Source organism: Chiloscyllium plagiosum, unplaced genomic scaffold (genome assembly GCF_037043375.1).
Source record: "Chiloscyllium plagiosum isolate Xiang-an unplaced genomic scaffold, Cpla_swu_hap1 HiC_scaffold_27, whole genome shotgun sequence".
NCBI classification, from domain to species: domain Eukaryota; kingdom Metazoa; phylum Chordata; class Chondrichthyes; order Orectolobiformes; family Hemiscylliidae; genus Chiloscyllium; species Chiloscyllium plagiosum.
In genome coordinates, this window is record NW_028270165.1 from 72,058,012 (window position 1) to 72,071,453 (window position 13,442).

At 48.1% G+C, this 13,442-nt stretch overlaps 1 protein-coding gene across 2 annotated transcripts; it reads left to right on the forward strand.

Annotated features, from left to right (window-relative positions):
- Positions 1-209: 209 nt before the first annotated feature.
- Positions 210-11,555, forward strand: LOC122543583 (uncharacterized). Of its 2 annotated transcripts, none has more exons than XM_043682396.2 (2): positions 210-334; positions 2,383-11,555. In XM_043682396.2, the coding sequence occupies exon 2, from the start codon at positions 2,707-2,709 to the stop codon at positions 3,295-3,297; it is 591 nt and encodes a 196-aa protein (XP_043538331.1). In that variant the 5' UTR covers positions 210-334; positions 2,383-2,706; the 3' UTR covers positions 3,298-11,555. The 2 variants fall into 2 exon arrangements, with proteins under 2 accessions (XP_043538331.1, XP_043538332.1); XM_043682397.2 differs by lacking the exon at positions 210-334 and adding an exon at positions 695-755.
- Positions 11,556-13,442: the final 1,887 nt, after the last annotated feature.

Here is a 13,442-nt window from a genome sequence, read left to right on the forward strand (position 1 = left end):
AGCCCCGCCCATCCTTTCATTCCGATTGGTTCGATCCGGCTCCGCCCGTCCCTTTGACTCCGATTGGTTGGGCGGCTCCGCCCGGTCCGCCGGCCCCGCTCGTGCCGATTGGCCGGCGCGTCGCCAGCCCCGCCCCCTCGGCCCTCCTTACTGGCCGAGACGCGCCGTCCATCACCCTCCTCCTCCTCCCCCCCCCACCCCACCCGGGGCTCCGCGGCGAGGAGCATGCGCACGGCCGGGACCCGATCCGACTCGAAACGCTCGCTCCGGACGTCGCGCTGCGATCGAGTCGTTCCGTCGGACGCGGAAGGACGGGTCCAGGCCATCGGGTGAAGTAAGGAGGGCTTTATAAACACCCGGCGTGGTAAAGGCCTCGTTCTCGGAATCGCACGCCACCCGTCCGCTGTTCCTGAGGGCAGCGACCGCTCGGGCTTTTGTCTGGGCTTCACGGTCGGTGACTCTGCGGGTGGAACGGCCGCATCCGGGCACTTTGGTGGCGCAAGCCCCGCCCCCGTGCCGCGCTCTGGTTGGCGGGACCCTGCCTGCCTGTCATCGGGCCGCCCCCTCCCCATTGGCTGGGGGCCGCCGTCAATCAGCCGGCGGCGCGTGGCGGTGCAGTCGACCCCCGGGTGTGGTGGTCACGTGACTGCAAGCCCGTTTCCGGGTTGGCAGCTTCCCTGGTTTGCAGCTTGCATGCTGCGTCCTCCTTCTCTGGAAATATCTGAGGCAACCCTGGCTCAGGTCAGGGCCTGGTGGTGGGTGTGCTCTGTCATACGTTAAGGGGGAAGGGGGGAGGTAATAAAACAGCTCAGCCCAGAACTGGAGGGCATGGGTTTAGGGTGAGATTGCAAAGATTTAAAAAGGGGCAAGCTGGTACAATGACAGCACTTAAAAGGCATCTGGACGGATACGTGAATAGGAAGGGTTTAGAGGGCTATGGGCCAAGTGCTGAGAAATGCAACTGGATTAATTTGGGGCGTCTAGTCGGCAGGGATGAGGTTACGTTAGATTCCTTACAGCGTGGAAACGGGCCCTTCGGCCCCACCAGTCCACCCCCCCCCCCCCCCCCCCCCGATCCTCCGGAGGGTAACCCACCCAGACCCATTTCCCTCTGACTAATGCACCTAACACTATGGACAATTTAGCAGGGCCAATTCACCTGCCCTGCACATCTTTGTGACTGTGGGAGGAAACCCACGCAGACACGGGGAGAATGTGCCCGAGGCTGGAACCGAACCCGGGACCCTGGTGCTGCGACTAGTCTGTTTTTGTGCTATGCAACTCCGTGACTCTATAACTGCGTTTGCTGTTGGTCATTTATGTAAATGATTTGGATGTGAATATCGAAAGTGTGGTAAGTTTGCAGATGGCACCAAAATTGGTGATCCATTGGACAGTGAGGATGGTTATCTTGACTGCAAAGTGTTCTTAATCGATTTGGCTCAGTGGGCTGAGGAGTGGCAGATGGAGTTTAATTTGGATAAATGCGAGGTGTTGTATTTTGGTTAAAAAAAACAAGAGAATGAATTATACAGGTAATGACAGAGCTCAAGGTAGTGTTATCATAGAGATCTATAGGATGGAAACACACTTTGCCCGAGCTGTCCATATATTCCCAATTAATCTAGTCCCATTTGGCCCATATCCCTCTAAATACTTTCTGTTCCTGTCCCCATCCAGATGCCTTTTAAATGCTGTTGTATTTGAGCAGAGAGTCCTAGGTGTTCGGGAGCATAGTTATTTGAAAGTTGCATCACAGATAGGGTGGTTAAAAAGCCATCTAGCATACTCACCTTCATTGCTCATTCCTTTTGAGTATAGGAGTTGGGACATCATCTTGATGTTGTACAGGGTTTTCGACGAGGCCACTTTTGGAGTACTGTGCACAGTTCTTGTCAGCCCGCTATAGGAAGGATATTATTAAATGGAGAGGGTTCAGAAAAGATTCACTTGGATGTTGTCACTGGAGTGTGGGAGGCGGAGGGGCAAACTTGTGGAAGCTTATGAAATCCTGAGGGGCATAAATAAGGTGAACAGCGCAGGTCTTTTTCCCTAGGGTGGGACTGTTTGAAACTAGGGGGAGAGGAGAAAGATAGATTTCAAAGGGAACTGAGCGACAACTTTTTCTCTCACAAGGTAGTTCACATTTGGAATGAGCTGCCAGAGGAAGTGGTAGGTGTGGGAACAGTTATAACATTGAAAAGACTTTTGGATAGATACGTGAATAGGAAAGGTTCTGTGGGAAGAAACTGTATGGGATGAGGATTTGTAACTTTGAGGGAACAAGAGGCGGAGAAAAATACTATTCTGAAGTAACTGTAATTGTTGTTCTGAATCTCTAGCTCTGTGTACAGTTAATCATTTTATATGTTCCTTTTCCAGGTATTGGAAGGATATGATTTGAAGTTGGGAAATGGAAACCAAGCATCACATCAAGATTGAATAGAGTTGCTCGATTCATCAGGTATTTGGCGATTGTCAGGTTTGGAATGTGGAAGGAGAAACGTTCCTCTATTGTGTACAGGGGAGAACATTTCAATCAGGTGAGAGTGGAAAAGCACTGAGACACACGCACACACTCTCAAGGGAGGGTGTTCGAGCGCATTCACTGTGCCAAGAGCCTGAATAGCCTGAAACAGTACCCCACTACTCTCAGTGGTGAAAGAATCACTCGTGCGGTCAAGGGAGACACACACAACCAGCGCCATGGAGAAACCGTGGAAGTGTGAGGACTGCGGTAAAAGGTTCACTTGTTCGTCCCGGCTGGATATACACCGGCGCATTCACACCGGGGAGAGGCCGTTCACCTGCTCCGAGTGCGGGAGGAGGTTCACTCAGTCGTCCGGCCTTTCCCTGCACCAGCGGGTCCACACCGAGGAGAAGCCGTTCAGCTGCACGACCTGCGGGCACGGCTTCAAGTCTTCCTCCCTGCTCACCGAGCACCAGCGGATTCACACGGGGCAGAAGCCGTTCGCTTGCTTCGTGTGCGGGGAGAGGTTCGATCAGATAGACGCCGTCCAGTCGCACCACTACTTCCACACGAAGGAGGGCCCGTACAGGTGCGCGTCCTGCGGGAAGACCTTCAGGCAGGCGAGCGACCTCCAGGAGCACCGGCGCACTCACACGGGGGAGAAGCCGTTCACCTGCTCCGTGTGCGGGAAAGGATTCCCGTGGTCATCCCAGCTGCTGACACACCAGCGGGTCCACAGTGTGGATCAGCCTTTCAGCTGCTCGGTCTGTGGGATGGAGTTCACTCAATCGCAACACCTCCTGAGACACCAGCAAATCCATAGGTAACCAGACTGCACTGCTTTTCTGTGCTGACGGTAGACTGTCCATCTCAGATGCAACTGACGTCATTAGGTTTGCGTCTGCCAATATTAACGACTCAATAAACTGGCTGAAGTTTACTATTTTGTGGGACAGAAAATATTGGAAGTGACTCATCGGATCCCGAGAGAAGGACAGAGTTAACGTTTTCAATTCCGACATGACCTTTTTTATTTTCCCAGAACTTGAGGATACGCTAAACTGTCACATTATGAAAGAACGATGATTGAAACGACGGGGACATCTTACTCAGTGTGACGGGGTCACTTTTAAAATGCTCTTATCTGCTTGCAGACTGTGGTTCTGTGCCAATAGATCATCAGAGGAACAATCTCCCAAATATTTTTGGTCAAGGAATGTCAAAGCTGCAGCTTAACGACAAAGGCTAACTATTTTGCTCTCAGCAATTGCTTGAAAAATGGCGCATTTTGTTACAGCTTTTTTTTTTGCGTGGTCTCATGCTCATTAGAGCAACACGAATCTTTTTATTTTTTTCAAATCCTCAAGTTCTGAGCGACCAAACAACTGTCTTTAGTCTTCTGTGTGTCTTCAGCTTTATTATAGTTATTTGCAAAGTTACCTGAAGAACAAACAGCGGGGGGGAAAAGTGACCTTTTTTTTTGTGCAAGGTGGAATATTTTAAAAAAAAAACACACATCCTGTAAAACGCAGAATGGCTTTTTGATTCGATTTGAAAAGATAATTGAAGCATCTGTGCGCATTTTGAGAAACCAGCAGAAAGATGAACCCTTCTCCTCTGACCGGGAGGTGCTGATTTAAGGGAAGGCTTTTCCTTTTACGGGCTTGCCTCTACAAAGAGGGATTGGAAGGTGGTGTTTTCAGAGCTGCCACGTGCCCTACATGAAGGATGCTGCCTGTCTCTGGGCAGTAGTCCCTCAGTGGAGGGTCAGCCTGGACAATGGGCTCCTGTTTCCTGTGGCGATAGAGCAGTGTCATTCGGAAGTAGTGGTCCCTGTAACGTCCCTCTGAGCTGGGGCAAACTATTCAAGAGCAGGCGTGCCTGTGTGGCGAAAGTGATTTTGTGCAAGATGCAGTGGGGCCACTTGCTCTTAAATCTCCAATGCGATGTTCACGGAAGATGTGAGTGAGGCAGCACACGGACGTCGCAATTCTGTTTGTAAATTATAAGCGACGATGCAACTTCCATCAGTTTGATTTCACCGGAGCGTCTGATCACCAAATCGCAACGGCGCCATCGTCTTTCTCTCTCATCTCCCTTCATCATCACATTTGTGCGGTTTTAGTATCGTCTGTGATTTCGACAGGACATGTAGAGGCTAATGTTTCCTGTGTCTAGCGCAATCTCTGACTGGGGGTTGGTCGCCGGGTGTCATTGTTAATGTGTCATTGCTCACTCTGTGTAGATTAAACAGTTTCAGAGAACGGAAGTGAACTTGGAAGGTCAGTCTCTCGCACGATCCTTAGACTGCTTTCTCTGGCATCATGAGCTTCCAGGTACCAAGATTTTTAACGAACCAATTGAACAGTGGGGTTGCTGTTGGCCGTCCAATTGGACAGGAAGTTCAGTGTGTATGTGAATGTGCCTGTTTAAGTTGGGTGTGTGTGTGTGTGTTTCATCAAGAGTGTGTAGATGTATCTTTGTGTATTTCTGAGCCTCTGGGGAATCCCATTGAGTGATTTGAATGAGACCATTTGGAGCTCCTACAGCTGGGTGACAGTGCTGTGTTATACCTGGCGTTCACTGTCTGCCCAGTCATTCCATCCCAGTCAGCACCTGAACCGTCTGTTATTTCACACGTTCCCGTGTTTCAACGCTGTCAGAAATCGTGTGTCTCAAACTTGATTGAGTTTATGTTGAAGAGGTGACCGAAACGGTGGATGAAGGCAGGGCAGTCAATAGACTGCTGAGTAAGCACAGTGGTTAGCACTGCTGCCCCACAGCGCCAGAGACCTGGCTTCAATTCCCGCCTCAGGCAACTGACTGTGTGGAGTTTGCACATTCTCCCCGTGTCTGCGTGGGTTTCCTCCGGGTGCTCCGGTTTCCTCCCACAGTCCAAAGATGTTCCGGTCAGGTGAAATGGCCACGCTAAATTGCCCGTAGTGTTAGGTAAATGTAGGGGTATGGATGGGTTGCGCTTCGGCGGGTCGGTGTGGACTTGTTGGGCCGAAGGGCCTGTTTCCACACTGTAATGTAATGTAATGTAAAGGTTGGCTAACGTTTGTGGGCGGCACGGTGGCACAGTGGTTAGCACTGCTGCCTCACAGCGCCAGAGACTGGGGTTCGATTCCCGCCTCAGGCAATTGTCTGTGTGGAGTTTGCACATTCTCCCCGTGTCTGCGTGGGTTTCCTCCGGGTGCTCCGGTTTCCTCCCACAGTCCAAAAATGTGCAGGTTAGGTGAATTGGCCATGCTAAATTGCCCGCAGTGTTAGGTGAAAGGGTAAAATGCAGGGGAATGGGTGTGGGTTGGTTGCTCTTCGGAGGGTCAGTGTGGACTTGTTGGGCCGAAGGGCCTGTTTCCACACTAAGTAATCTAATCTAATCTAAAAACGTGGGATCCAGGGAGAGCTAGCCAAAGTTGGCTTGATGGTAGGAGACCGAGGATGGAGGTGGAGGGTTGTTCCCCGTTCAGAGTGGTGTTTTTGGTTAGGGATGACATTATGGGAAGATATTCTTGGAAGTACATCCACTGGATGGAACTGAGATATGAAAGGGATGATCACCGAATTGGGATTGTATTGTGGGGCCCTCCCTTCCCACCCCCCACCCCAATAGTCAGTGGGAAATTCAAGAAGCAAGTTTGAAAGGAGATCTGTTATCTGTAAGAATGATAGGGTCATGATGGTATGGGGGTTTTAATTGTCCAAGCATAGACTAGGGCTGCCACAGTATTAAGGGCTTGTATGGAAAGGAATTTAAGTGTGTACAGGAAAATGTCACCATTCAGTGTGTGATGTACACACCAGACAAGGAGCAGAATGTGACCTTTTCTTGGGAAATAGGACGAGTGACTGAGGTCAGTGGGGGGAGCTCTTTGGGGCCACTGGTAATTTTGTTCCTGTCAAAATTAGTTATGGAAACACAATAGACATATCAAAAAGTTTAAAGTTCTAAATTTGCCAATTTTAACAGTATTTTAACAAGAATTTTCAAAAGCTGACCGGGGCAGATACTCGCGGGTAAAGGGACGGCTGGAAAGTGAGAGGCCTTCAAGAATGAGAGGCAGTACGTTCCTGTTAGCGTGAAGGGCCAAGGTTGGTAGGGAATGCTGGATGACAGAATTTGAGGCCCTGGTCAAGAGAAAGGAGGCATTGTGGCAGGTCTGGACAGCTGGGGATAGAGCGAATCCCTCGAGGCCAGGAGGAATATGCTGAAGAGGGAAATCATGAGGGCGAAAAGGCTGAAGGAGAATCCAAAGGGACTCTACGAATACATCAATGACAAAAGAGGAATCAGGGAGAGGGGAGCCCCCCCCATCCCCCGCAAAAGATCAACAAGGCCCTCTGTGTGCAACTGCAAGAGAGATGGGCGAGATACTAAACGAGGATAAGGAAGCTGGAGAAATAAATAGTGATGTCTTAAGTGTCCACATCAGAGAGGATGAGGTGCTGGATGTCTGAAAGTGCATAAAGCTGGGTAAATAATTTGATTGTCTTTTGAAGAAGATTGAAGGCAGAGAGGTGGACATTGTCTGTGTGGACCTAAGCAAGGCATTTGACCAGATTCCGCACAGTAGACTGGTTAGCAAGGTGAGATCACAGGGAAAGCTCGCTCTTGGATACAAAATTGGCTTGAAGGTAGGGGACACAGGGTTGCTTTTCAGACTGGAGGCCTGTGACCAGTGTTGTGCCACAAGGGATTGGTGCTGGGTCCACTGCCTTCCTGACACTTTAATATTAATGATTTTGATGTGAACGCAAGAGGAATGGTTAATAAGTTTGCAGATGTCATTAAAATTGGTGCAGCGGACAATGAAGGTCAGCTCTGAGTACATCAGAAGGGCTCAGGAGTGGCAGGTGGAGTTTAATTTAGATAAATAAGAGGTGCTGCGTTTCGGAATGGCGAATCAGAGCAGGACTCTTACTTAATGGTAGGATCTTGGGGAACGTTGCTGAGCAAAGAGACCTTGGGGTGCAGGTTCATAGTTCCTTTTGCAGGTGGAATCGCAGGTAGACAGGACAGTGAAGGTGACTGTTGGTACACTTGTTTTTATTGGTCAGTAGATCAGGTACTGAAGTTGGGAGGTCGTGATGCAGCTGTGCAGCACATCGGTGAGGCCACGTTTTGGAATACTGCATTTAGTTCCGGTTTCGCCTGCAACAGGAAAGGCGTCGTGAAACTTTAAAGGCTGCGGAAAAGATTGACAAGGATGTTGCCAGGGTTGGTATTGTCTTTTAATATCCTGAACATGCTGGAACACTTCCCCTTATTGGTGTCTGGTAACAGTGGAGGCCGTACATACATGATGCAGACTCGGGACGTCCAACAGGGAACCGGCAAGTATTTCTTTCAAAAGATAGGAAGCAGATGTTAAATTCACAACCATAGGATGTGGTTGTATGGTCCTAGGAATGAAAAGCTGAACACATGAGCAACATTTGAGAACTCTGGTTTTATCCTCAATGGAGTTTAGAAGGATATGGGGTGGGGGGGGGGAATGAAACATACAGAGTACTAAATCTACTGGATAGAGTAGATGCTGGGAAGGTGTTCTCATTGGTAGGAGAGTCTAAGACCTGAGGGCACAGCCTTAGAGTAGAGGGAAGAGACCTTTTAGAATGGAGATAAGAAGAAACTTCTTCAGCCAGAGAGTGGTGAATCTAAGGAATTCACTACCACAGAAGGCTGTGGAGGCCAGGTCACAGAGCATGTTTAAGGTTGAGTTAAATAGGTTCTTGAATATCAAGGGTTCTGGGGAGCATGGGGTTGAGAAGCTTATCAGCCACGACTGAATGTTGGAGCTGACCCGATCGGCTGAATGGCCTGATTTCTGCTCTTGTGTGTTTGTCTCAGAAGTTACCTCAGCAGGTAACTAACTGTGAGAGCATCAGAGAGACGAGGCAACATTAAAGATAAGGTGAAAGGCCTGGGGAGGAGACTCTTAATTCGAGTGGCTGACATCTTTACAAGGAGCAACATGGTGGAGGACGTGAATGTGGTCATCCTCAGCCCAGTGAGCAAGAGGACAGACAGTTGCAGAACACACTGTCTCAGTGGTTAGCACTGCTGCCTCACGTGGGACCCGGGTTCGATTCCAGCCTCGGGCGACTGTGTCTGTTTGTGCATTCTTCCCCCCCCCCCCCCCCTCCCCACTCCGCGTCTGCACGGCCTTCCTCCCACAGCCCAAAGATGGGCAGGTTAGGGTGGATTAGCCACGCTAAATTGCCCCTTTGTGTCCAGAGATGTGCAGGCGAGGTGGATTAGCAAAAGGGAAATGCAGGATTTGGGGGTTGGAGTGGGACCATTCAGCGCAGCCTACTTTTCCACAGACTCATTTTGGCACAGATATACGGTAGTCATGAAAGAAAGACAATATAATAGTAGAATTATTTAATGGATAGTTTCCAGTTATTTGTGTATCAACTGCATTTAGTCTGTGATTAGTCCACTTGTAACCGTGGTTCCTCAAAACTTATATAAAAAAAAACCCATTAAATTCCCTGAATTTCTTTAATTACAACGGAATATCGTGCCCTTGCTACAAGATGTACAAGTTCAAAGTCACAGTTGATAATGTCAGGGCGGCGTTCAGGCTGTCTTTCCAGAACCACTTCAAATAATTTATTGTTCGTAACTTATTTGGGATTAAAGCATACAACAGTGGGAACACACTTTTATGTATTTCTCCTAAAATAACATAAACGTCTGAAAACAGAGGTGGGGAAATTTTGAACGTTCCATCAACATATAACCTTTTTGATTGTTTCAGAAACTCTGCATTCTTTTTTCTTCCGAATATAAGAATTCTGCAGGTGGTGCGACCGCTGTCGGCTTAGTAAAAAATTGTTCTTCGTTATATTCATTAACAGAATATGTTTTAAAGCTATCTGGAATTACAAGTTCTTCTAAATTTCTTGGATTTACTGGGTAAGCAGCAATTTCTTTCCTTGTCCTACAAACCATTTTCTTCAGCGCTCTGTTGTTAGGGCATCGTTCCTTGGCAAGCTTCCGACAAATTTTCTAGGCACTCATCAATCACTTGTAAAGTTCCCTCTGCAGTTTGTTTTGCTTTTGACTAGTTATTTTAATAATAACTACAAACTAGTGGAAACTACCCATTTAATAATTCTACTATTATGCTGATTTTCGTTGATGACTACCGTATATCTGCGCCAAAATACTTCTCCACCTAAATGGGTCTGCGGCAAAATAGGCTGTGCCAAACAGGCCATGCCAAATGGTCCTAAATGCTTTGGGTGGGGGGGGTGGGGTTGCTCTATCGGAGGGTCGGCATGGGTTGAATGGCCTGCTTCCATGCTGCGGGGATTCTGTTAAATTTCAATCGTGGACTGACTGGGATGGAGTCTGTAAGCACCTTTCGCAGCAGGTCAGGCAGGGCTATATACACACAGCAAACTCGAACCAAGAGAAGACATGTTTGTCCTTTAAAATTCTGAACGGGTTAGACAGTTTTATGTGGACAGAATGTTTCCATTTGTTGGCATATCCAGTATGAAGAACCATGAATACACAATGCAGTTATACATATCAAAAAGAAATTCATCATCATGTGTGTTAAACAACAAATAACTGATCTGGAAGAGTCACCGAGACTCTGTTAGCTTACACTCCCTGCATGTCTGACCTGCTGTGATCTCCAGCATTTGTTGCTTTCAGTACAGATCCCAGCATCTGCAGTAATTTGTTCCAACTGATTTAATTTGACTTCATTTGAGAGTATTGAGTCCTATAACTGAGCTAGAGTTGATCAGATGGGCCAACAGGCTGAGAAGTGGCAGATGGAGTTTAATTTAGATAAATGCGAGGTGCTGCATTTTGGGAAAGCAAATCTTAGCAGGACTTATACACTTAATGGTAAGGTCCTGGGGAGTGTTGCTGAACAAAGAGACCTCGGAGTGCAGGTTCATAGCTCCTTGAAAGTGGAGTCGCAGGTGGATAGGATAGTGTTTGGTATGCTTTCCTTTATTGGTCAGAGTATTGAGTACAGGAGTTGGGAGGTCATGTTGCGGCTGTACAGGACATTGGTTAGGCCACTGTTGGAATATTGCGTGCAATTCTGATCTTCCTTTCAGAAAGATGTTGTGAAACTTGAAAGGGTTCAGAAAAGATTTACAAGGATGTTGCCAAGGTTGGAGGATTTGAGCTACAGGAAGAGACTGAACAGGTTGGGTCTGTTTTCCCTGGAGCGTCGGAGGCTGAGGGGTGACTTTTATAAAATCATGAGGGGCATGGAGAGGATAAATAGACAGCTTTTTTTTTCCCTGGGCTGGGTGAGTCCAGAACTAGAGTGCATAGGGTTAGGGTGAGAGGGGAAAAGATATAAAAGAGATTTAAGGGGCAATTTTTTTCACGCAGAGGGTGGTACTTATATAGAGTGAGCTGCCAGCGGAAGTGGTGGAGGCTGGTACAATTGCTACATTTAAAAGGCATCTGGGTATATGAACAGGAAGGGCTTGGAGGGATATGGGCCAGGTGCCGGCAGGTGGGACTAGATTGGGTTGGGATATCTGGGTCAGCATGGACGGGTTGGACCGAAGGGTCTGTTTCCGTGCTGTACATCTCTCTGACTCTAAGAATATGTTTCAGTCCTGGATGTGATTTAGCAGCAGATTCGGAAGCTACAGGTAACCTTATGGTAATGTGTCATCCAGAACCCAATCTATGATTCCAGCACATGGCAGGTGAGGCAATTTTAAACTCACTGAATTTTTGCTGCCTTTTTTTTTTACTAGCTTCATGGTGGTCACGCACAAGCACAGTCGATTGTAATTCTTACAAACGTTTTTGTTTTGATCACCGGCAACAATTATGTACCTCAAATACTGCAAAGTTTACTGTATTATTCTGTCCAGTTATTATAGCCTTTTATGTACATCAGCGTAAATATACTTGTTCAATAATGGCCACGCGAAATGTCAATTTCTCCTCAAATGACACCACGTCTGAGTTGTCAGCTGAGCGTGCAAGTGATGAGGCTCTCTGTTGATAAGTTTCATTCAAGGCACAGTTGCATTACCATTTAAGTGATTTTATGCCATAAATAAAGTATAACAGTGACGTGTACACCCCTCTCCTGCATTACTTTTCTATTCCTTAATGTGGGCGTTTTTACGATTATATTTGACGGTGTGGACCTCCTTGATTTATCAGGGGTATCTGCTCAACGGCACAATTTTGCTGCTGAGGATGCTGGTTAAGAAAACGTTGGCTGTACAGAAAACCCATCTGATTCACACACGTACCGCGGGGCGGGGGAATCTGCAATCATTGTCCAGACCCATATGAAATGTAGCTAGGAGACAGTAAGGACTGCAGATGTTGGCAGTCAGACTTGGTAGATGTGAAGCTGGAAGAGCACAGCAGATCAGGACATAGAGTTTCCACCTGAAACGCAGACTTTCCTCCTGCTTGGGTGCTACCTGGCCAGCTGTGCTTTTCCAGCTTCGTATCTATCGACCCACGAGAAGTGTGGTTAGAGGCAGAGAGCATGGAAACAGCCCCTTTGGTCCGAAGCGTCCAGGCCGACCAGATATCCTACGTTAATCTAGCCCCATTTTATCCAGATGTTGTTGTAATTGTAGCAGCCTCCTCCATCACCTGTTGCAGCTCGTTCCACACACACACACCATCCCCTGAAAAAGTTACCCCTTAGGTCCCTTTTTTAAATTTTTCCCCCCCCCCCCGCCCCCCTCAACTTAAACCGACACCCTCCAGTTCTGGGCTCCCCCCACCCCCCTCCTCCCTGTGGAAAATGACCTTGACTATTACCTCAACCCGCACCTCTCACGATTTTTATAAACCTCTATAAGGTCACCCCTCAGCCTTATAGAAATTTGAGGAGACCTGGTTGCTCTTTAATGTCCTCTGGGCAACTAAGGATGAGTAATAGGTGCTGGCTGTGTTGTTAGGCTGTAAGGTCTGATCAAAATTAATGCAAGCAAGTATGAGCATTTTTAACAGGAAGCAAATTTATTAACTTAACCGACTTTATATAGAGACACAGGCAATCTTGTGAGTAAATCTGTTCACTTAAAATACGTAATATACACATCCAGAGTAACCTCGATTATCCGGCATTCAATTAACCGAATTTTGGATGATTCAAACACGATCGCGAAGGCCCGATGCGTAGCTAACGATTGTATCCAGCATTTGATTAACGGAACGAAATTCTCTCTGCCCATGTCCTTCGGATAATCGCTGTTCCTCTGTCTGCACAAACAGCCGAGTCTTTTTACTGCCTCCTTTGAGGGTGTTGACACAAGGGGGTGGGGTCTAATCTCCGACTCCACAATAGTCCAGCTGGATGGCGAAAAGTCCGAAGCGAAGGTTACGTGCTGAATCCCATTTTGGAATGACTTCAGGACTTTTCAAGCCCTCCAAAGTAGGTGAGGTGACGAGGCCAGGTAGCCCCCGTGTCGACCGCACAAGTGGACCGACCTCTCCAAGGTCAGACAGATTCACCCCCCCCGCCAGTCGAAATGAGTTGCTTATGTATTGTACTTCAACTGCTCATTTATCACGTATAAAAGAGCGCTAAGGGACAACCTTTGCATGCAGAGGGTGGTAAGTGTATGGAATGAGCTGCCAGAGGGATGTGGTGGAGGCTGGTACAATTGCAACACTTAAGAGGCATCTGGATGGGTATATGAATAGGAAGGGTTTGGAGGGACATGGGCTGGTGGCAGATGGGACTAGATTGGGTTGGGATATCTGGTCGGCACGGACGGGTTGGACCGAAGGGGTCTGTTTCTATGCTGGACATCTCTATGTACCCTTAAATCATACAATCCCCACGGGGTGGAAGCAGCCCAGCGAGACCATGCTCCATCCGAAGAGCAGCCCTGCAGCCTTTCCCCGTAACCCTGCATGTCCCATGGCTAATCCACCTAGCCTACACAAACCTGGAGACAATGGGACAATTTGGCCTGGCCTGGGCCAGTCCACCTA